Genomic DNA, 25,117 nt, shown 5'->3' on the forward strand with positions numbered 1-25,117 from the left:
TCCTTATGCTGCTATTCTTCCTTGTTGAAAATTGACTCATGAAACCTGGGCAGGTCTTGGTGTGTGATACCCCTGCCAAGCAGGCTGAAAAGATTACTCATTTTTTCCCTGTAACCCTCATTTATCAGCATCCATCCAGTTATCTTTTGTGTAGATCATAGGCGCTTCTGTTGTCAAAGTTTGCAGTGCACTTGTCTCAGTTACGTCTCATTTTGTGTCAAGAACTGTTAGGTATCACTGCAACACAGCTCACAGAAAACAGCATCACTTGGAAATGTGCTAAGTGCTTTCCTTCCACCTTGCGTAAAAGCAGCCTTACAACTAGTGTCTGTATTTAATGAGCTCAATATGCAAGTCTCTCTAGTAGTTGCATGACATGCCTGTCCTTCGTAATACAGAAAGCAATGTGCCCATTTGGAGGCAGCGAACGGGGAAGAATTTAGCTTATCCTGGGAAAGTACTGGCCTAGCTTGGCAAGTCAAGACCTGTTGTATGCCCTCTGTTTGCTTTTCTCTTTTTCTACTGTCCTTTTGACTTACAGGAGCAGTAAGGGCTACTAATGCAGTGATAACAAATTGCTAAATAATATGGTAACTTTTTAAAGGCCACTAGGCATTTGCAAAATGAACATATGTCCAAGCCCTTTGTCTCAACATCCAATGCACAGGAACAGGAGTTGGTGTGTGGCTGTCAGGAACACACCAGCTATTTAAGAGAAAGATTTGAAAGAGAAATCTTTATGTTCCTGTCCTGTTGAAAATACCTGTCTGATCTCATTACCTCATACTAGCTGTCTGAGGCAGGATCTGTCCCTAAAGGGCTGGAAGATAGACAGCAGTAGGCATGAATGGAAAAGCTGTGTATCAGCAGGCAGCTGCCTCTAACACAGCAACATTTTCCTGACAAGACGACCCTTATGGACCTGCTCAGCAAGGAGGCAGCACAGCCCCGGTGCTGCCCAGAATCCCTGCTGCAGCAAAGCGAAGGAGGACATCAGTGGCTGTTGCAAACAGTTCTTTGATGACAGGTGGTGATGATGAGTGTCCGGTCTTGCAAGGCACAAATGCATGCTCCTCCTTGGCCCATAGTAATCACGGGAGGGAAGGGAAACCAGTGAAAAGGCAAATAGTTAACTTAATCCTGCCATAGAGAACATGGGATCTTTTTGTCTTCCCTGATCGACTGAGTAGGACTCTTCAAACCAGGTTTCCTGTACAAAAGCTCACGATTTCAATGATATATATATATTTTTTCCAATATTGTCTACTGACCTCCAGGTTGCTCTTTGCATAATTCCTACTCCAATAAGCACATATCCTAGGGCATGCTCAGGCAGCAAACACAGGAATGTCAGAATACAAAACCAAAACAAAATCTTTTAAGCCCTAGAGTGACTATTTCTAGCAACTACTTCATGGTATTCATCCAGCTCAGCTGCACCATAAAGATCACCTAAAGTTGAGGGAGCCTAGCAAATTCAGTGCAGAATTAAGGTCTTCTGCTAAGCATATTCCTGGATATGCAACAACTTTCTCAGTATGAAGATTCTCAGAATTAATCACCAGTCACTGCTATGCTCAGGCCCCCAGAGGGCCACAGGCAGGCTGGCCCTGGAAAGGAAGCAGAATTGAGCCCTGGCTAGGGCTGGCACTGCATCAGCAACTTACCCAAAGTCTACGAACAGCAAGGAAGAGATACATAAGAGAGGGCTGAGAAGGTAGACAAACTTTCTTATGCTGTTAATGTGACCCATCTGTGAAAGGGTCTCCAGATGAGCCCTTTCTAGTTAAAGTGAGACTCACAGCACAGCCACACACATAGCGCTGCAGCTAATTGGAGAGGGCTGAGCGCTAACACATTAACCTTGCAGTCCCAAAACATTAACTTTACCAGGTGTAATATCTTCTGGGTGACATAAAGGCTAATAATCTGCATCCAAACAACAATACACCTCAGTAAATACCCAATTAACTGGGTTGTGTCAGAGGTGGCAGCAAAATGCAAGGTCTAGGATGGTTGAAGTGAGGCCCTGCAGGGAGAAGTGCATGGTGGGACCTGTAAGGAACAGCCAGTGGAGCACAGAGGAGTGATGCTGCCAGAGGGAGTCTGTGCAGGTCCCATGCCAGCAGTGGCTAAGGTGAGAGGAAGCAGTAGATTTTTTTTTTTAAAAAAAAAGCACAAAAGCCAGGATTTCTTTCTGTGGACACTTAACAAAACTTCTTTTTTTCCCCCAACCTTCCTCCCTCACACCCTCCTTCCAAAATGGCCTCCAAAGCTTCTGTTACTTGAAGGTTAGTTCAAAGCAACAGCTGCTAGATTCAAGTTGTATACAGTAAAATGCAAGGTTTTCCTTGCAGAAGACAGAAAAGGAATGGGAGAGGATAAAAAAAAAACAAAAACAAAAAAAGGAATAACTGAATATTCAACTCTACTTGGTTTGAATGTAAATGCCTCATTTTGTAGAAGCTCAGGGAGAAAAGAATTTTCACAAAACATAGGCTTGAAACATTTAAAAATAATGAGTCAAATAAGTGTCTACTCTTACTCTGACCACCACATCAGACAGAATAAATAGAAAGGGATATCATCACATTCTTCTGAATGTGCCACCATGCTGGCCTGGACTCAAGTCATTGGGCAAAAACTCACCCTTTTGCTTTGATGGAGATGAAGGTAGAAGTCTTCTCCCCAGCCTTCTCAGTAAAAACAGCTGCAGGAGCTCAGGGTGCTTTGCAGGGCTCAGCCTCTTCACTGAGCTGTTGTTTTAGCTAAAAGCACTTTTTTCTCCACAGCTGAACTGACACAAAGAGCATCAGACAAATTAGTCAGCAATGAGACATCCTGCATTTTTCAAAACTGCTCAACTCCTGTGTCTTCTGAACTCCTCCTGTTCTTACTGTCTTTCAGGTGTTCAAGTTTCTGCATCCTGCAATCATCTAGGATGTCCTAGTTTTCTCTCTCCTTTTCCACAACCATTCATTAAACTTCAGCTGAGTCTTTTTCTTTCCCAAACCCCTGTCTTGCACTCTCTGTCACACCCTTTTCTTCACCAGGGTCTTCTCCTGAAGATACTTCATATGCATGAGAAAATGTTAAGCCCCACTGCCATTCCTAGCAAATTTTCTACTTCGACGCCAAATCTTCAGCCCAAGCTTTCAACTCTGCTTTTACTGAAACTGAAAACTTGTTGGGAGAGAAAACTATGGCCCAGCTAGCCAAGAAGGGAAGAAAGGTAAAACCAAAGAGATCATCCAGTGAGACAGGAAAGAATGAAAATAGTGGTTTTAATATCATTTACAGGAAACTTACAGTATGTATTTCACATCACATATTTCTAAACCGCTCATCTGGAAAATATAAGCTGCAAAAATACAGAATGCAGTACTCAAAATATATCGAACATGTGGTTTCTCTTTTTTTTTTTCCTTTTTAAATCAATTGTACAGTGAAATATTTCTTTTTCCCAACCAGGTTTTGGTTTACTTTGGAAGTGCTGCTAAAAGTCTGCAAAATCACCGCCAGTCAAACCAGCACACTTCAAAGACCTTTTTGAGGAACACTTTTTCTTGGGCACTGTGGGAAAGGATTAACATACGTCCTGAGGCAGGAGCAGAAGCACCTGGGCTCATCCACATCCCACACATGCTGCTGTGGGCCATCTGTGGAGATGTCCTATGCAGGAAGGACCTTCTGCACATACAAACACCCACAAATGCTCTGCCCAGGTGATTACAAAGAACAACAGCGATACTCAGGGCAAACATCACTGACTGGTCTGGTACAGAGGCAGATAGATACTCCTCCAATTTGGCGGACCCTCCAAAGAACTCTATGGATGAGTTTTGAGCCACAGGTGTGACAGAGTGGGACAGTCTTGTTTTTCCAAAAAGGTGGTCAATGTGGAAGTATCCCCCACATACAGATGGGAGATTATATCTGCACACCAGCCTCAAACACCTCCCAGAGAAGTCCTGAGCTTCTGAAGACTGGAGGAAACCTCCACCATCAAGCCAGCAGCCCAGTTATGAGATGCATCAGGGTTTGGAGGGCACATGGCAGATGTGCCTCATTGCTATGTACTGGCATGTTGTTCTCCATTATTACGCTATGGAGAAACACAACAATGAAGAAGGGAGTGAGTTAAGGAACAAAGTAAGTTCCTAATATTCCTATTAGCTGAAAAAAGCCCCTCAGTGTTTGTCGGAGCCACAGGGGGGCCGGCTGGTTGAGTTAGGGACAGGAAAACTTTGCCAATCTGCCGTGATTTTTAAGCTCTCAGTTTGCTCAGCTGTAGCTGCTACTGAGGGATCTCAAGGGTGGAGAATAACAAGGTTACACAGGCAAAGCATATGCTCCTGATCGACACATGCATCAGAAAAATAATCAAAGAGAAATCAGCCAAACTAAAATGTTGCTTTTCTTCCATTGTGAATGAAGCATGGCCAAGAACAGGTTGGACAGTGCTGTCTCTTCCGCTCATAAACCACTTCAAATGAAGAGCTGCACTCCTCCTGTGTAGGTAAGCACCCCCACTCCCTGTAGGCTGGCTGATGGTGCTTGTGTCTCATCTATAAAGGGCAAAAGGAGTTTTAAAATATCCTTATTGCATTTTTCCCCCATCTAATGCCACTTACACAGTTCTAGCTCACATAACCCCAAATGTCCCCACGACTGGAATGTGATTTAAGTACACACAGCAGGGAAAAAAAACATTTCTGCAGACTGCATTCAACTTGTATCAAAAACCTAATGAACACCACATTTATTGTACTTTATTTACATGGTAGTCACGTATAATATAATACAATACAGCGATCCATTTTCAGTGGTAGGCACTATGGGTTTTAAAAGGTCACAGCTCTTCCCCTGCTCCCATCCCCATCCCTCCTCCCTAGGGACATTGCACCAAAGAGAAACAAGAGGTTACTTTTGCTTGAAACACTAGCCAGTCCCAGTGCTGTCGTACTTTTTCTGTGAACCCTGCTCTGAGATGGCTCCTTCCCAGAAGTGGATGATGGGAATTGCTTTCATGTGTGAACACGGAGACTCCCAAACTTTCGTGGCTGTAGACCACTGGCAACCCTTAAAATTTGTCAGTGACTATTATGCACGTTCTCACCACCACACTTTCAACTGAAAATGTTATAAAGGCAATATGTGTCTGTAGACAAGCTGTAGACCTGCCAGCCCAGCTTACAGGCTACCTGGGATCAGCAGAGCAGTTTCAGACCCACTGCACCAAAGACTTTAGGAAAATGGCTGTGATTTTTCAACAGGGATCATAATCATCCAGACTTGCAGACAACATCACGGGCGAAGAACAGGGGTCACTTCTTCCTTCAGGTTCACACAGTTAGTGTTGTGAGGCACCATATATGTAACACTGAGATGCAGTTTATGTTGAAAAGTAAACACACTGATATTTGTGCGATGCCATACTGCAGAAGAAAAGGGCTAAGATATACGCGGCACGGAAAGATGCCTTCTGCTGTCCTAAAGGCTAACGATTCAGCTGGGAAGAACTGAGATATTGTAGGCCATATACAACCCTTTGATTCCAGAGAGATTTTGCATCAGATCTAAGAGCTGTGCAAACATTGCAAATAAAATATCCACCATCTGCTTCACCTTAATACCAATTTGTTTTTGTCTGGGTTCATATTCTTATGTTTGCTCTCAGTAATTACTAAAATGAATATATTAACTGGTGGGAACACTGGGAGAAGCAGGGAATTTCAAGCATCTGTCAGAGAACATTCCTGGAAAGTGAATTGTGAATTGAAAGCCAGCACGTCGGCTGTCCTAAAGCAGTGCATGTCCAGAGGCGCTCTGCCCACTGGCACTGACCAAGGTTCCTCTTACTCAATTTTGAATCACATACATTTGCACTAAATAATTGTACTGATGAGAAAATTCCAGCCTTTGAGTAGGGAGTAGAAATTTCCCAATGATTTCTACATGCAGTCAGAACAAACTAACTTGTCTGAATTACAACAAAGCCATTCCAAACCCCTCCAGACCAGAGATTATATGCAGAAATGACCTTGCAAATACACTGGAGGCATTTTATAGTTTTCCTCAGCAATTCACATGGAGGAAGTAAAAGAGAAAATTCATTTATGAAGTTGCTATAAATTATTTGCTGAGTTGGACTTGACAAGTTTCTTATTGCTTTTTGCCACTTGCAGACACCAACCTCATGTAGAACAAGCCCAGCATTAGAAATTGTCAGGGTGTTGCTAATCTTTTTCTTTGTACTTTCGTTACTCACCAGGTTGTGAAACTCTGCTCCACCACACTTAATCTAAAGGAAAGTGGGAAACGTCCCTAACAGTCAATACAGTATCGCAAAGACCCCATCCCTGGAATCACTCCATTCATCAATCAGGGCCTGAAGCAAGGTTTTGACAAGCAGAACAGTATAAATGCTATATACATCCAAAAGTCCTACTCTTGTAACCATCTAAATGGATTCCTCTGTCCACATGAATTCACGGTGCTCTCGTGGGAGTAAAGGATGCTCCTAACTCAGACTGAGGCAAAACTGAAGCCTAAAGGAAAGCAGTCCATGGTCTTACTCTGTCAAAAGAAAACACCAGTATTGCTTCTGACTACGCACAGCTTCCTTCTGCTCCACTGAATTCAAGGAACAGATCACGGCCAAAGATTTTACTTGGCGATACTAGTTAATAAAGAACCACCTAATGTCTAAAAATTGCTGAAAGAACATTTTTCAGCAAAGCAATTGTATTAACACTTAGATTGGCTAGAAATGTCAATGAAATGATAGAAAATGTCATTTGCAGCCTAGTAGTAGTAACAGATTTAGTCTATAAAAGCAGAAAAAACTGTATGATGTTTTGAGCATATCTGAAACTAAGTGAGACCTGCTGGTATCTCAAGCAAATTTAAACGACAGTCAATAACTCTGAACACCTTAAATTACCTTGGTAGAACTGAACTGTGCTTTACCATAGAGAGGAAGGAAGAACTGGGGTTGGAGAAAGAAAGCTGATGGTCATTTTAAAAGAAAAGCCTACAAACTGGGGGTGTCAGGAAGAGGTAAAGCGGATAGGTCTGTTCAGCGTCGCTGAAGGCTGAGCACTGAATTGTTCCAAGGACTCTGGAAAGCTCAGCCACAGTGCCCTACTAGCTTCTTTCCTTCTTGGATCACTCTGAACCATGAGATACCTGAGGGCAGGCCCGGCTCACGCCAATGGCTCCCATCATTTGATGGCCCATCTTAAAAAACTGCTGCTCACATTCCCACCAATTGAATCTTGGCCTTCCTGTGGGGTGGGAGGTGTTGGGGACAGGGGGCATCATGTTGCAAGGAAAGCAGAATATTCAAAGTCTCCTGGAATTGCCACCAACAGGATGGGGAGCCACAGCAAGAGCACAGGATGTTGGAAGAAATGAACTCAGATTAAGGTAAGAAAAGCAAAAACTCCTAATGCAAGTAAGAGCAGTTCAGTATTATTGCTTATATTTAAGGTGCTCTAACCCCACACACAGAAAGCCTGTGAACTTTACAAGAGTTAATCAGCTCTAGAGAGAGACAGCAAGAACATGCCTGTTTCTGCCTGCAAAGATAGCACATGGGAGATTAGGGGAGTATAGATGAGAATGCCTATGTCTAAAGGTAGAGTGGAAATGCATCTGGAAACCTCTGTGAATAAAAGAACAAAGTTGTTATCACATCAGTCCAGTGAAACATTTGCATATGTCTTTAATACCAACACTTCTCCATGTCACCTGACACGAACAAAACAAACACCACACCAAGATTGTCATAATCACAAGAAAATACTGAGTCCAACATACCCAGCTGTGAGAAACGCTCTCACACAGCAGCAACAGCCACGGCTGACTCTGGGGCTAAAGCTTCACAGTGCTGGTAACCTCGAGGTTGACTCTGGGTTTGCTATGGAGTGAAACTGCTGGTTACTAGATAGAGTCACCTTTCTGTCTCCCAGGACCTCGTTCACTGAGGAAAACATGCAACTAACTGATGGACAAAGATGAACCCGAAGTGCATTGCCTCCAGCATCACTTTGATGAACGAAAACCAGCTGAGGATGCTACACTGAACTTTGATGGGGATTGGAGGGACTAAAAATCTCTCCCCATCCCCCTCCCCCCCTTTTTTATTATTATTATTATTTTCTTTTTTTTAAGAAAAAAGAAGTCAATGCATCTCAGCCATTTGGAAATACTCCAAACACTTTTCAAATGTCTACAGCTCATCAGTTCAATTTTGAAGCATTCTGAGGCATTGCTAACTCAGCTAATTGAAGCTAATTTCTTTCTGCATCTTTCCCTTTCCACCTTCCCAGCAAGGTGAGACCCAACTCACATTAGTAATGGTAGCACTGAGTAGTTCAATGCCTTTTCCAGGTGTTTGGCAGTGTGAAGCCCTTCTAGTTGAATTCCTAAGGAATAGAGGATTTATCTAGATAATTCAAGTGATGGACTTTTTAGTCTCATTATACATCCAAGATGCTCAGGGCAAAGATAGAAAGATGTATGATTTCAACATATATAAAAAGTAGGTTCTGAAAATGCATCTTCTTGTTTAATGAGGATGTAAAACAAAACAAAACAAAACCCAACAACAATGGGACTCATTCTAGTGTTATTTGCACCAATTTTAGATTGGGGGTCCCTTCTGATTCCCTTGGGGCTACCGCTAGGTTATATCTGTGCAAGGGAAGGGAAACCCCAATCTGAAGTCATGCAAGGCAGCTGGACAATCCCTTAGAGTCTGCTAAAGCTCAAGTAGTTTTAATTTCCAACATCCCATTCCTTAGCAGACAGCCATGCAGGGAACATGGTGCTCAGAGATGTCAAAATAACATTTCTGTTGAGACCTCAAAAAAACTCTGAACCTCAGTGCCCCTGACTATAGAGGAAAACTTCCAATTTTGCATCTCAACTACACAGACAATGCGGCTACTTCTGTTTCCAGGAATGGGCATTTTTCTAACTCCATTCTTGCTATTAAGACTCCTGCATGGTTAAGGCAGTTGCGGGATGGAAGTGAAGTGCTCAGAGGCTAAGGCCCATTGTATTTTGGGAAGCAGCAGGACGTCTAAGACTATTCACTCATTATTCTATAACAAAAATTGGGATGCAGGCAAAATTAGCTTGTGGTTTTGAATTGAGAATAACAAAGAGCCCACTAGGATGGATGAAGTTTTTGTTTGCATGTTTCGTTTGAAATAAAATTTTGCTCGAATCTGTACCAAAGCATGGACAGTAAAGCTCTTCATGAGGCAGGTTTCTGATACATCCTTAAAAAGAAAGAAGAAAGGAATGGGAAGGGGAGAGAGCTTTTCACAGGTCATATTATTGGAAGAAATAAAACAACAATCGTGCAAATATTTTAAGAAACAGCATAAAACAATGAAAGTAACCCCATGCAAGTGCATCTCCCATAATACCAATAGAATAGATTAAATTAAAAAAAGGAAAAAATAAAAATGAAAGTGTGAAGTGCTTTGGAATCCAGTTTCTCTAACTCTGGTTAAGGGAGATTTTTGACTGCACTGACAAACCACAGTTCTTGAATACTTGGAGTTTGTTTGGCATCATGTCAGCATGTTACTTTCATTCACCTTGGACTTTCAGAGGTGAAAAAATGAAATTGCGGAAGGGGTTATAGAAATTCAAGCAATCAGGCTTTGAGAGGGTTCTCTTCTGTGACATTTATGTTCTGTCTGAATGTGTGTGTGTGTGTGTGTGTGGTATAAAATTATGAACTAACATTTGAAAAAACAGTAGTCTAAGTAATAAATTTTCAGAATGAAGAAAACTGTACAGAATGATTTCCAAGGCTGATACTTGACAATTATACATATTTTATGAGACAGCTATACACCCTGTGCCTTTCTAAATCCATTGTTTTATGGATGCAGTATCTCTATATACTAAACCAATCTAATGGCCTAAAAAGCATCATTTACTATCCAGCATAACAATGGCACTGCATAGCTTTATAATTTTTTTTTAACGCCTTCATTAATCAAATGATTCTTAACATGGCTCCAAACCAAGAATCAAACATCTACACTTACAATATTCGTCAAGTATTTGGCACAGTGGAGTTTATTTGATATACCTTTCTTTGCCCTTATTGTTGCTGAACATCTAATGCTGTTCATAAATTACAAACATTCATGTAAAGTCAGTCAGCTGGAAGCAGTTTGATATCCTCCCTCCCTCCACATATTTAAATGGCAAGATAAGAGCAAATTTTGCTAAAAAGGTATTGAACATGAGCGGCAAGTTATCAACCCTCTGTAATTGTGCCGACTGTGGTGTGTCCACTGCCAGCAACGGACAAGGACTCTGGGCAAAGACCAACTACTCCACCAGCTGCATGGAAGCTACGTCCAGCATTCGGTTTGACATGCCAGGTTATATCTCCAAACGTCTGCAAGTTCACAACAGCTTCAAAATACAAACAAAGAAGGAGCTTTCCGATTAACGATGCTAACCCTTAAAACCCTTCTGACATTTACTCCATTGGCAATGTGTCTGCTTTCCATTTCTGACTGGAGAAGACTCATCAAATGCAACCACTTTGTATTGCTTACCAGGAGGAATTTTTCAGAAAAGAAAAATATACATGCAATTTAAGCCTGAGCCAATGCTTCCTGAAATCAGATGAAAGTTTCCCCTTGATTTTGGCAGCATGGGTAAAGACTGCAATTGCAAAGGCAAAGCCAAATCTACTCCTATGTGGGTACATCTTGAGAATTTGTATGAAAATTTCAGAGGTGCTCAATGCTGGCCAACCTTTGCTCCTATAACCCAGTCTTCCCTGGAAATGCTATCTGCAAATCTTAGGGCAAAACATAGCCTCTGGGTAGAAAGTTTATTCTGCTTTCTTCACAAGGCTTCCATTGAAGTTAGTGGAATTTCTCAGGTGAAAAAATATCAGTTGCGAGTTGCAGGTTTAAGGTCAGTATTCCCTTCATCTTGTACACACACCCAAACACACACCCACACACACACACACACTTACTTTAAAGAAAACGTCCACCACATAATTTCTAGATTGCAAATTATATATATATATCTATCTTTAAAAACTGAAGAGAACATAAACAGTCTCTCCATATATATATATATTTACTGAGTCACATACAATATGAAAAAACTATATTATGTAAATCATCATATTATCTATAATTCTCCAACTGGCAATTATTTTTATAGAGACACAGTGCATTCGCTCTCTTTTTTAAAAACATAGTATGTGTCCTCATTGGCTTGGTAGCATATTAGAATGAAGGCGTATGGATAAAAAACGCAGAGGATTAAACAAACCCCTTGAGTCACATTATGTTTGGGTGAATTAAACAGGACTCTTCCCCAAACTAGCATAAATAAATCCCCCCTCTGGAAAAGTGTCAGCGATTTAAGGGTTAACATAAACTTGAAAATAATTAAAAAAAATCTTACTAGAGGACTACACAGACAAATATTTGGAATTCATCCCCCTTTAAAAATGACAGCACATTTGGCAAGTGTGAGCAAATGTCTTGAACTTTACTGGGTCTGAAAGATCTGAGCACAGCTATTCACAGACAACCAAGAAGCTGCGATCTGCGAATACGCCTTGGCTGGAAGGATTTTGATAACTCTGACCGCATTGCTCGCTGCCTGGAGGGTTTCCAGCAGCTTTCAAGGTATTTAACGCGGACTCATGGCTGGTGACAGTGTGACTGGTTGAACGACTCTAGTACCCTTGCCATCACTGAGAGCGCGCACTGGGTTCGAGCAGCGCCCAGACCAGCTAACCCGTTAGCCCATATTGCAGAAGTAACGGGGCTGCACGTATCCCCAGGGCATGCAGCGTTGCTAACATCCATTCTGCCATTGCCTTTATCATCTTCCTCCTTCATGCCTCATGCCCGAGCCTGTCCATTTGCTGAGCTCTCCGATGAACCTCTGCAGCTGCTGATGCTCTCCAGCTGTTTCTGTCTTGGAAGATTATACTATCATCAAATGGGCTGGTACCCAGCCATAGCAGTGTTGCGTTTCCTCCATCACCCCCACAGGATTTCAAAAGTGATCCCATTAAAAGAGGTGGTTGCTCTGAATCCTGGCTGGATCTGATTTTGAGAAAAAGACAAGTTTCCTGTGTTGCCGTTGTTGTTTTGCAATTAGATATCTTCATTCTTGCTCTCTCTTTTTGTTTTCTTTAAAAAGGACCCTTACATTTTTAATGTAGTTCATCCATCCATAGTCACTATAAAACAGACTCCATATTTTCACACCACTCGTGATCTTCAAGGTTATAGATAAATTTTGTCCTGTGCGACTGATTTTGGGGCACCGAGTCCCGCCCCAGATTGTCTAGGGTGAGAGTAGAGGCAAAAAACTCACTAGTGCTGAGACCACCTTCGTGGTTCTTGATGTATCTCTTATAGTTTTTCCTCAAGCACTGCCAGGTGGTTGTATACAAGATGAATGCAAAAGACTTCAGGGCTATAGCAATACTAACATACAGGTATCTATAGACCACATTGTCATACAGCGCACAGGCTCCTTGCTCACCACAAAACGTGCTCCAGAACAGACACGTGGAATCAATTCCAGCCCCAAAGATCAGCGGAGGTGGGATAAAACCTGTCAAGATAAGAGAGACAAATCGTGCTTTTATGATCTTTATGATAAAGAGAGAACGAACGTGATTGCAGTGAATGGAAAGAGAGGATACTTTATCAAGGCTAATGGTCCCAGATGGAGCCTGTGATTCTCTCTAATTTTTTAAGCTCTAAATCAACCTAAATAAAGTTTGTGGATATGAGGTTTTTAGCTTGGACTCAACATTTATGGAAGTGATTCCTCCCTAAATCACAAATGCAGAGAGGATTTTACCCAAGTTTGAGTGGCTTTTATTAAGCTTCTGGTTTGTCTTGTGAGACTGGGTGGAAGGGTAAATGAAAATGAGGGAGGAGAGCCTTGCAGCTTCTTCTCTGTTTAGGTACTGGCAACTCTGCTCTCTGGGGTGTTCACTTGTAGGATGCCACAGGACTCCAATGCAGAGTATGAAATCTGCTGTAGCATTGAAATCTAGTTTTGGACTTTTCTCTGACACAGGAGAATGCTTTCCCAGGACCTAAGGAAAAGAAACAACAGCCTCCAATACATGCCGAAGATTAAGGCTGAAAGCAAGTGAAACTTTTATTGTGCCATTAAATGAAATATCACAGCAGGATTCTCCCACAATCATTGCAGTTAACCGCCGATAAGCATTTCTCAATCATAGTTTGCAAGAGAGCTACAATCTTAAAGCAATCATTCTGATCTCATTTAACCAATAAAGACAATGTTTTTCTTCTCTGCTTTTTCTCATCCCACAGGGATACGCAGAGGCCCCCAATTCCATATCAAGATGCTTCACCCTGAAGACAGCCATGCCCACCTGCAAACAGTGGGTCGTCCATACAGGTTCCAGCTTTGGACTCACCTGCCAGCACACATGCACTGAGCACGCAGCACTCAGAAGATGTGGATACTCTACCTAATGCAAACCATTTCTCTTCCTTCTCCTATATTTATAGGGGAGGCTGGAAGCACATAAATCCCAGGGAAAAAAAGAAACTGATCAATAAAATCACTGCTGTGGGTTAAGACAGGAAGCGAAGAAGAACACCTTTTCTACTGGAACTGAACAGCAGGTGGGCACAACATACTGTCCCTAACTGGGACTTGGCAGCATCACTCCATTCTTAGGTGCAGTGAGACTGGGACTCTAAAAATACATATGTAGACAAACAGACACGAGGGCTGCAGTATCTAGGCAGAAGAGTGTTGAATTTAGGATCAAGTTTCATCATTAACCTGGATTTTCAGGCTTAAATAACATACCTTCCTTCAACTTGTCATGAACGTCACTGTTTGGCTCATGACAATATATCCTAGGACTACAAATAAATTGGTTGTCTTCACTGTTGCCTGTGGGAACAGACATGTCTTTATTTTATTTTGCTGATGACTAGAACTCTTCAGATTTTTTTGATCTTCCTTATAGGCTAGTAAATACATGAGTTAGGAAAGCCTATATAGGCTTCCAGTATTCATTTTAACCACTCATTATTAGCATGAATATGGTAAATAAAAAAAGGCAATACAAAAGGAAGATGTTCTTGTTTTTAGAAACACTTGTTCTAGTCATCACATCTAAAACCTGATTATATTCTGAAAAAAATCACAGTGCACAGCTCCCTGTTCCTTGTTTCAATGATTTCCAGACCGAGCTGGGTCCATTTCCAAGTTAAAAGCATGGTTTTTTGTTTCTTTGGGGGTTTTTTTGTTTTTTTTTTTTTTTTTAACCTGCAGACAACTGCAAAGTCATCCTAGGATTTAAAATTCAGCGGGGCTCTTGCCAGAAGCAAGCAAGCAGATTGTGCGGCTGATACAGGAGTTGGGAAGGGATCCAGTCTGCGTGACCAGTGCTGTACTGGCTCTGGATGCCCCATAAGGGAGTAACAGCTAGATGTGGAAGTGACTGACGAACGGTGAGCTGCGTGCTTTCTGCACTAAGGGAAAGCTGCATTTGGATCATAGTTTTGAGGTTTGGGCTTATGCTTAATAACATGTTGAGAGGAGTTGATACAAGGCTTCAGAGACGCATAGGCTGAAGTTCAGAGACAGCCATCGTCCACATCTCCTGCTGGCTTCAGCTGGTTTTCTAGATTCTCACGATAATTTGATCTCTACATTTTGGATTGATGCTGACAAATGCATCAGGTTTAGGTCAATTCAAGGCCATGCAGACTCCATCATTTTTCAAGTCTCTGGCACACAAGATCACTTGAAGAGATCATCTCTGTGCTGACAGAGGTAATGAAAAGGAATCCAGCTTAAACTGATGCTGCATCAGGCATAAAAACAGCAGAGCCTGTGCTAACCTGAGCATTGCCATGAAAAGCCCAGGTGATATTTTCCCACAGAAACTGGAAGTTGCTCCTCACAAGACTGGAGAAAGGACCTGGTCTGCTGACCTTCAAAGCCACCCCTATGTGGATGCAGGCACAGATGTGGAGACCTTAAAAATCCCCGAAAACTTCTCTTTAGCAATCTGTGTTAAAGCTCATTTCATCAAGGGAACGATCAAGAGATTCACAGGAGTGAGACAATACCTAGAGACTCTGAAACATAGGAGTTGCAGGGCTACTACCATTGGAGATTTTAAATTCCTTCTGAGGGAGAAACACTGCATCTGCATCATGTTGGAAGAAGAGAGGCAAAGGAAGGTGGGCTTGCAGGAAAAAACAGAGGACCTCACTGGTAAAGCAAAGGCTGTTCTAGGATGCACTGTAAACACTATCTGGAAGGGCAAGCATGCAGGTTCTTACAACATGCATAAAAGCCTTTGCCATTCCAGACATGAACTGTCAGTGCTGACAATCCCCGGTACAGTCAGGTTGGAGTTATCAAGGATGTTCATCTTGAGCTGCTTGCAGTCATTCTTCAGATGGGCTTGAACTGCACATTTCTGATCCAGCTCAGAACTTGCCTGGATGCTGGAAGCAGTCAGACAGAAATTTCTGGTTTCAAGTCTTTTTAGCCATAGCTTTCTATGTAGACGTGAGATGTTATAGGAAAAGAATGTCCATATCAACACCTGCTGCACAGTAGTTGCTGCCTTCAAAACCCTTAGGCTCTGACAGTATTGCTTTACATTCTTCTCTGAGAAACTGCAGTAACACCTTTATATGGAGACACTATTATGTTGCTCTCTCGCAGCACAATTCCTATGGAATGAGATAATACATCCAGGAAGACACCAGGAGAATTTAGTTTTGTTTCATGTTATTACAGTGAATATTAAAGATATTCAATCATGCTTTACCTCTTATTGCAAAATGTTGCAAAAATTTCTGCTATATATATATTTCATTGCAGAAACTGCAGGGCTGTACAAAAAAGCTGCCTCTGTATTACTGAAATCTATTAGCTATGATTGCACCTCCGGGTCTCACACTTCCTATTTTTAATACTCTCCTTTGGTTCAAGAAGCAGCTATTATCACTCTCTTCTTAAGTCAAAGCTTAAAGGTGATCTCAAAAGCTTTCAAAGTAAAACAGCAAAGCTAATCTCAAACTTCAGATTGTTAAGGGCAAGATTTGGATACCTGCGCTTATACTGCATAGTACCTTTCTCTTCATTTTCTATGGGTTTTAGCTACATTGCTGATATGCTCCAGGATGTATTCTCTTATTTCATGTGAATTCTCTACTGTCAGAGTAGCATATAAATGTTTGAGTCTAAATCCTTACTACGGCTTCTTTACTGGCAGAGAAAAAGGGTCTAGTCAACCTAAGCATACCTGCCTGAGCCTAGTTTTAGTGCAATTCAAGATGCAGCTATCTCAGAAGGTTTCTCTCTTTTAAAAGGAAAAGAGAAAAGAGAGAAGAACTTCTCCCTTAAGTAATGTTTCATGTGGAAACAAGAGCACACAGTCATCCTCCTCGCACACTTGCCTGCTGACACTCTGCATTCAGGCAGCTGAAGACAGGCCAAAACCCAAGAGCAGCATGGACAGCAAAAGAAAACGCTGTCTTTGCAAGGCTTGAACTAGAGCTGACTAAAGTCAACCCAGAAGCTTCCGTTAGACCTATCCAGGCTTTGGATAAGACTGCTTACTTACATCGAGCTTTTGGTATGAATGCTGCTACTTCATCAAAAGCAAAAATAATCTGATTGGCTTTAATGTAAACTGGACTGGGACCATGTGGGCATGCCATTCACGCTGTCAGCTAATGGAGAACAAGGCAGTACAATGAAAATAAGATCACTTACTCAAGGCAACATGTGGCACTATGAGATTTTTGTCTCCCTCCCCTACTTCCCTCCTCTCCTTCTACAACTAAAAATGTTAGGTCCAGAAAAGACCATACAAATGCTTGTTTAAGAAAGAAGAAACGAACAGCCAAGTCCTGGAGCAGTACTTCGACAAAGCAGCATTTCGACCTACTACGAGATAAAATCCTCCTTGCACAGCTACTCCATGCATGGACCACAAGAGAAATCCCACTCCCTGGTGTGCCCAGTGGATTGGTACGGGACTAGATACTTCACTCGTGGTGCCTTGCTCCATCCTGGGCAATGGTATTTGCCTCTCCAGCTGATGCCTTTGAGATAAGTGGGGGCGTCCAGAGGACACACCACCTGCGCCCTGCCACTGCAGGGGACAAAGCGTGGCTCAAGAGCAAAAAGACTATCCACACCCCACCACAGACATGAAAGGGACCAACGTCACGAAGGATTAGACAGAATTTTGTGCTGAATCATTGAGGCAAAGGAGCTGAAACACAGGAGCTTTAAAGTAGGAGCCATCCCTTCAAAAGAGGGGGGACAGAAAAAAAACAGAAATAAGAAGCAGATGAACAACAGGCAGGTGCCCAATGTGCTCCTTTTCATTCAGACATGAGAAACATATAGTGATCCGGAGGAACGGCCAAATGTATTTAAGTCACAGCAGAGTGCAAGGACACAGTCTGCCTCATTTTATGGTTTTCCTTTCTGAGAGACCAAAAGGAAGGCATGAACACATATTGTATTAACATAGGCCCTGTCCCTCAAATGAGGGTGAAAATATGTATTCCTCTACTTCAGCAATACACAATAAAGGAGTAATTTTGCAAACTGCTGACATGTTAACAACGACTATAGGGGAGTAACTGATTGCATGGCACAAATGGTCACTTCTCAAGCAACAGCTCAATTTTTTCCATTAGCACAATTCGAATGGCAGGAAAAGCACATGCCTGCCTTTCCCTTTGGGAGCCTTGATGTGATACCCTTCAGAGAGAGGTCTCAGACGCTGTTGCGTCAGACCCCACTCGGAACAGCTACAGCAGTCTGACCTTCAGAAGGTAGAGTAGGTTTGCATGGAGCAGAAATCAATGTTCACAGGTAGACACACCCTAAAAATACAGTTCTCTGTGGGGGAGGAAAGGGTGGGAGGGAAGGACAAGAGATTTTTGCACCTACCTAACAAACGAAGAAGCAGGAAAAGCACCCCCAAAGCATAAGACTTGAGTTCGGGGCTCACGGTTCTGTAGGGAGAAAAGAGGTAAAGAGTGAAATCGATTCTTAGTGCTCTGCTTTGATTAACACACTCCGTAGCGATTCTTCGCTGTCAGCCAGGATGCCACTACCACCTCTTCAAAAAGTCATTAATGGGGTTTTTCTTCCCCCTTCGCCTGAACTGCCTACAGCCCCAAAAGTAATTGCAACTCTTGCCATGTGATAGGTTGAGGAATTTTGCTAAGTCATTAGTAACAGCAGTTAATCTTGTCATCAGAAGGGGTGAGATGAAATTCCCAACCCAGTAAATCATCATTTACAAATTCCCTACAATACTTGCAAGGCTCCAGATGTTGTGATTTGGTGGGAGAGAAATCTTTTTGTTGTGAGACTTCTCAGACTAATGGGAATAAGAGAGGGAAAGGAGGATGGTGGACTAAAAGGTTCAGTCAGCCTATTAAAACAAGCCTCCTAGTGAGGATGTGTTTGTGAAGACTAGTTTCATGAGACAGAGTAGCATCTGAATTTGTTTTACATGGGGAAGGCAATGGTCACATTGCCTTTTGCTACAAACAGAACCCACTCTACCTCATTAGCATTAGACTTCAAAGGTGCTTTAAAAAATCATTCAGAGCTTTCTGATTTACTTGGCTCAAGGATGGTATTGGCTAAAGCCACCCTCTTGGGGTGGGGTCTGTAAAACCTTTGGCATTTCAAAAATCACTACTTTGGTCTGAAGTCTTATTAATAGCATTTTATGTCGCACAGCATATAAAGGCTGGAAAGCAGGACAGTGATCCCCATACGACTGGGTTCAGCACACACAGAAACCTAAAGGCATCAGCTGCTCCTTCCATTATGTCTTTACAGGGGTGCTGTAGTCAGCAGTAGGAGTGACACCCATGATGGAAGTGGTGGTCCCTGGTACAAAAACACTGGAGGGGAATCAGATAATACTGATAAAACTGTCAAAAAGAGTAATTGTTTTTAAGTTAAGAGAAACCATTTTAACCACTTGCCCTAATCTCACACATTACAGAGGCCATATAACATCACACCATGATTCCTGCATGAAGACTGTGACTTCTGGCTGAATTACAGCAGGGTTGTCAGGTAGACACCCATGCTCTATAGAAAGACTTTATACCATGAAGTATCTACCCTTGGAAAAATGTTCCAGTGGTGAAGGGCTTTGCTCAAGTCAGATCCTGCAATAGGGTGGGAAGTGAAGGAATCAGAAGGAATATTAAAGTTTATTTTATGGAAAAAAAACAGATTATCATGTGAAACATTCACAGTGGGTTTTCAACCAGTGCTGGTGTCCATCCATCCATTTTTATTTAAGATGAATTCCCATACCTTAGGGTAAAAGTTGCCACCTGGTGACATCCCCTTTTCTAACTACAGATTATGGACGTCTCGGTCTGCCCACACGGCAGAAACCTGCCTCCCTTTGGACGCGGGATGAACAATACCAGAAGGCCTCGGGGCAGGAGAGGGTCAAACGTCTTTAATTTTACTCTCCACTGCAGCCCTACCAGCCTGTCTTTTTTGCAGCCTCACCGCTAGGTAATCAGTTACATCTGACAAAAGTGGCTTCAGCGTAAAACCTGAGCTGCTTCTGAGTGGCCATCTCAGCCACACACCAACACGCAAGAAGTGCTACCGGCCTGGGGTAATTCCTGCTGGCCAGGCGAGTGGAAGGCACCTCTGTGCTGAGCACCACTGCTCGGCTCATTTCGACTTCCGTGTGGGAGCTGACGATGCCACTTTTCACTGCCAGGGCAAGCTCACGTGCCTACACTTGCTTTTAGAAATGTTTTATCCAAGACGGTGGTTGTTTGGAGAACGTGAGATGATACATGGCAAACAGCTCTTCCCTGTGCGTTTTAATTGCTATCTGTGATTCTAAGCGGACGGTAGTTATGAATTTGGATGTGGGAATTGTTTATTTCATACAGCTGTGAGCTGAGTGTTTTTAACATTTCCTTCCCTTTTTTCTTGCCTTGTGTTCTCCTTCCTGGCTGGTGACTGGCTGATCTCATTTGAAGTCACACACTAAGATGAGTCCATTCAGGATCCTACAGGTGCTGGCAATTTCCTTGCACAAAGAACCCTTCAAACCTCAAATTACATTTGCCACAATATTTAACATTGGAAATTTGATTTCCCTTTATCAACTGTAGATGCAAAGAGAGAAATGAACTAGGAGCTGGAATATCTCATTTTATATCCTGCTGGGAGACATGCCCTCAAAGAACTGTTCTGTCCAAGATCCACTGAAGAGTATTTCTAATACAGACCTTATTGATTGAATTTTATTGGAATTTTCCAGGCTGCAGAATGGATCTGCTTAGATATATACGTATCTCATAGGGTGAAGTGTTCTGCGTGTCTGGAAATAACACAAGGTCACTCATTTGAATAAGCTGCTTTTGTCCACCTATTCATTTTGGCTTCACTCAGGGATGTCTTTCATATCCTGAATTTCCCTCTGTTTTTTGGGCTAGGTCCAGGGTGAGAGAAGTTAAACCTCTAGCCAGGGGTGTATTGACCCAAGCTAGCCTTTGCCATAGCCTTTTTTTCTTTTTTTTTTTTTTTCAATAGTTTCTCTGGGTCATCTCTAAAGGTACCTTATTAAGCCATTACTTGCTGAGAACACGTGGCTGCAATTCTGCCACTTTGCTGAAGTAGCACTAATGCCTTCCCTGCCTGGACTGAAGCTGCACTTCTGCACTTCCCTCTCCGCATGCCAATTCCAGCCTTGGTAGGAACAAGTCTGTTACCTTTCTTTGCAGCGTCCCTGTAGGGATCCTCTCAGTTTGCAAGCCCAGGCCCTCCCCATTTCCATTTTACCAAAGCTGGACATTGGTAAAACAATTCCCTTATTCTCTCTTTTTTAGCAGGTCAGCATGGCATACACTGAACTCAGGAGGGCTATGCCATGGATGAACAAGGAGCTACCAAGCAGAATAGAGGCTGAGAGAGAAAATGGCTTAGCTGATACTTGAAACAACTGGGCCTAAATTCAGGCATCACAGATCAGGCTTTCACACCCCCAACTCCTGCCAGTAGTGTATTAGAAAGCTTGTACCCATAGGTCCTTATTTGGTGAGGATGTTCAGACTCTTTGGAAGATATGAACAGTTCTTTTGAGGTGTCTCCACCAAGTTCTTAGCCCAAGATCTGCTTTTCTGATGGACTGAGCTTCCACCAAAGCCAAAGAGAACTATCTGGGGACAGCCAGTGCAGCCAAAAATGCTGAGGCCAGGAGCTGTGCGGGGTCCTGGCTCTCCGCAGCTCCCGCTGGCACCCCATGCCCTGCACAACATCCTGGCCTCGCGTGCACCGCCAGCGAGGAGCCCTTCCACTGGCCTGCAGCCACCTGCAAGCGCGTCAGCTCCTCCGAGCATCGCCCTTACCTGATGAGTATGATAACCGACGGCGTCTGCGCCATGGCCCCGATCATGCTGCAAACGCACATCACACAGAGGAATGTCAGGAAGGCCTCTTCGCAGCCGGGACTGGGGCATTTTCCAGGAACGACTGTAGCGTTTTCAGCTGGGAGCGAGCTGAGGCACGAACAGCCGCTGAGATTCTGCAAAGGAGCACAGGGGTTCAGAGAAAACAAGACCCATGGTCCCCAACACTGGTCCTCTGCAACAACGACTCACCAGTCAGCAACTCTGAATTCTCTAATGGTCAATTAATGAATGAAGTGCTTATTTGAGGGGGTTTGGAAAGGATTTCAAAAATGCGTCAGCTCTGATGCACACTATCAGCAAGGGAAAACCTTCCTTTGGCTTGTTTCTTTTCTTCTGCTCCTTTCAAGTCTCTCCCATAAATGTCACTGCAACAAAATTACTAACAAGTTATGCCCCTTTTGAGAAGAATAAAGAAACGATCTGTGTCCCTGCTCCACGAAAGATCCCCAAATTATGGTCCTAATTACTTTCTTATTTACCTCTGTCTTCTTGGCTGTTATAATTAAATTGAAGCCCATTAAAAAGAGGTAAATCTGCAGCCCTGTTCTTGGCTACCAGTTCACTGCCTTATCCCAGCACCTCGAATCCTGGGAAGGAGAACACCATGACATGTGCCTTAGCTCACCAAGAGCTGGCCAAAGCTTGGTGGCAGAGACACTACTGGACTCAAGTGCACTACAGGGCTAATAAATGCCATTTGGTTTAGTGGGAACTGTGTAGAGCTAAAAGTTGAAGCCAGGCAAAATAAATTCTATCAATATGTGATCAGAAGGAAGGAGAAATGACCACATTTTTCTTTGATCTCTCCAGCAAGAGCAAGATGTCAAAAGAAGCTTTGTTTGCCAGTCACAGATTTAGTTTTTTTCTCTTATTTTCCAACTCACTCTCCTGAATTTCTGAGTGGGGGATGTCAACGCAATTAAGGCGCACAATACTACCAAGAAATCCCTTAACGAATACAGAAGGAAACGATCATAAATGATTCATGGCTTGTCTTCATCAGGCTGTGGGGTTTGCAGGTCACATGTTTGTAAGAGAAGTAATGCCATAAAATAAAATATATTAAAAAATAGCTAAATCTCCTTCCCTTCCCCTCTACCACATTCAAGCAGAAATTCCTTTGCTTTTCTGCTGGGGTTCCCTTAGGACCATACAATAGCACACTTTCTGGTTCACTGCCTCTAATGATAAGGATGCATGGGGACGCTGCTCTAGCCCTTCTGACACCAATCTCTTTCTTCTGCATAGGAGTCAAACGATTTCCTTCCAAATAACTGCACAGAGGGCAAGAGAGACCGCAGTGCAGAACTCCAGGAATGCCGGAGCAGACGTGCAGATGCCTTTTCGTCTGGCAAGTAATAATTAACGTAACAAATTCCTGTGCTGTGAGTCAGAAGCTGTCACCTGAAGGCTTTGTGATGGTGACAATTAGCACCACTGCAGTGGTGTTTGCACAGGGACAACAGGGCAGTAATTTGTAATTCCTGGCTGTCACCGCAGTGCCTAGCTAGCATCCAAGCAGAACACAACCCAGCAGAGCAAGCCTCGTCCTAGTGCAGAAAAGTACCTACCTGTCCTGAAACGTCCTGGGGCAATTTTCTTACCCTTTGCAAGTGTAGGTTAGTTATGGCAATGGCCTACTGTGTTGGGCATCATGGCAAACACACAGAATTGGGTGCTTGTTCCCTATGGGATCTCATCAGTGGGGAAAAAAAGAAAATCTGGCAGTGGTGGGGCAGATTCAGCCACTCCGGTGTGATTTTACATCTGGTGTAACAAACCATGAAGCAGTGAAACCCTACGCACAGGTCACGAAAACCTCTGATGTGCTTTGGGAATATTAGCGTATTGGGCTGAAGTGGCAGGGTCACGATCCCTCCCGGAGCTCCCCAGCAGTGGCACCGCACCACTCCTCTACAGCTGCCGCCTTATCCTGTGCTCCCAACAAGCCCACCTCTGTTGGCCCAACCACTGCTTTCCCCTTGTTCCCTTTTGTTAACAGACTTTTACCTTTGTCCCGTGGAGTGGCAACATTTTCCTACCCATGCCAAATTGCTGTCGATTCCCTGGGAAGCCCCTCTAACCCTGGCACCACTCAACCACATGTTTAGCACCGTCTTCCCTGCCCTGCAGCTTGCACACTGACACCATGATTTTCTGTGTGTGCATGAAGCTGCACAGGTGCAGAATTTGCACCTCCAGAGGCATCCAGAAGTTGGGGTAATTATGCACACAAATTATCCATGCTAATGGGTTTTCAACCCTGGCTCCGACAGGGAAGGAACTGGCTGCTCTCAGCACAAAGCCCTGAGACACCAGCACTGTAACTCCAGGTTGGAATTCACCTGCCTCCAGACGAAAGGGAAACCGAGAAAAGCAATGGCATAAAACAAACAAGATGTACCATCAACGGCTTTGTATAGCAGGGTCACTTACAGGAGAGGAACGGCTACAGAAAATTTCCTGAGATGAGTGTGCCAGAGCTCTGCCTGTCAGTGCCAACACTCCTAACACTTTTTGGATAGGCACACCTCTGCAACCAGCTCCATAACAGAGAACAAATGTGTTCACATGAAAAAGAAAAAACTAACCGAACCACACTGTTAGAAATAGTCCACAAAGGAAAAGAGGAGGGAAGTGGTCAGAAACATCCAATGCAGTAAAGTTAAATAAAGCATTCAGAGAATTTTATGTCCCAGTAAAACGCAACCCTCGGCTCATCACAAGCATATAACATCCACAAGACCCTCTAGACAGGTCATTACCTGGATTATGGGTTTAAAGCCTGGTTTGGCAGTTTGGCTTTGCCTCAGGGCCATTGCATGGCCAAACTGGTCCATAATTCTTGATAATGCCCTTTCCAGAGGATACTATTGCTTCATTAATTTGTGTTCAAAATGTTACTGCAAAGAAACAAAACAAAACAACAAAAAGAACCCCAAGATGATGATGGAAAGGCAAAATAAGAAAAAGCGAGTAAGAGAGAGGGGAAGGAAGAGCGAGGGTTTTGCTTGGAGGATTGTTCTTGCGAGCATGAGGGCAGGCAGCTGCATGCTGAACAGATGCTGAATTTTCATTACTGCGCTCTTGGAAAGGAGTGAGAGGTTTGCCCCAAATCACACAGTGAGGCAATCGTTCCCACGCTCCGGACACGAACCGCATGGGTTTCATTCTTACTAAGGGCTTGGTGAACTGGTGAGAAACTATTCTGCGTGCCCTGCACAAGTGGGCTGGGCTTAACTTTAGGCTGGGTTTAACTTTATAATTTATCTTAATTCTAAAAGGCAGGAGTTGTAACAGTAAAATAAAACACTGTGTGTTTTATTCATGTGAAAAACTGAAAGGTCGATAACACACAGCAAAGATTAGAAGTACCACTTTCCATGGTAGAAAACGGTCATTTTTCCTTGTTCTGCCTTTATGTATGTGGCAAATGCAGTGGCAGTAGGATGTTGTTAAAATAAATAGTATTTTGCCTGTGACTTTAGTGGAGCTAGGATGTTACCTATAAAGAGAAGTGCAATACGGCTCAGTAAATCACGGCGATCAGGCTCATTACTTGTTCATATTCCCCTTCCTCT

General features: G+C 43.1%; 1 protein-coding gene across 3 annotated transcripts in view; it reads right to left on the reverse strand.

Moving 5' to 3' along the window:
• Positions 1-3,265: 3,265 nt before the first annotated feature.
• SLCO3A1 (solute carrier organic anion transporter family member 3A1) overlaps positions 3,266-25,117 on the reverse strand; it is a 154,902-nt gene continuing 133,050 nt past the window's right edge. For 2 of the 3 annotated variants that reach the window (XM_026104349.2, XM_064517205.1), the window contains exons 8-10: positions 21,474-21,649; positions 18,016-18,080; positions 3,266-12,639 (exon numbers count right to left, since the gene is read on the reverse strand). In XM_026104349.2, the coding sequence (XP_025960134.2) occupies positions 12,260-12,639; positions 18,016-18,080; positions 21,474-21,649 (621 nt within the window). In that variant the 3' untranslated portion in view covers positions 3,266-12,259. The remainder of the gene's footprint in view (positions 12,640-18,015; positions 18,081-21,473; positions 21,650-25,117) is intronic. The other variant, XM_064517206.1, reaches the window with a different exon arrangement.

The sequence above is a fragment of the Dromaius novaehollandiae genome, chromosome 10 (assembly GCF_036370855.1).
Source record: "Dromaius novaehollandiae isolate bDroNov1 chromosome 10, bDroNov1.hap1, whole genome shotgun sequence".
NCBI lineage: Eukaryota > Metazoa > Chordata > Aves > Casuariiformes > Dromaiidae > Dromaius > Dromaius novaehollandiae.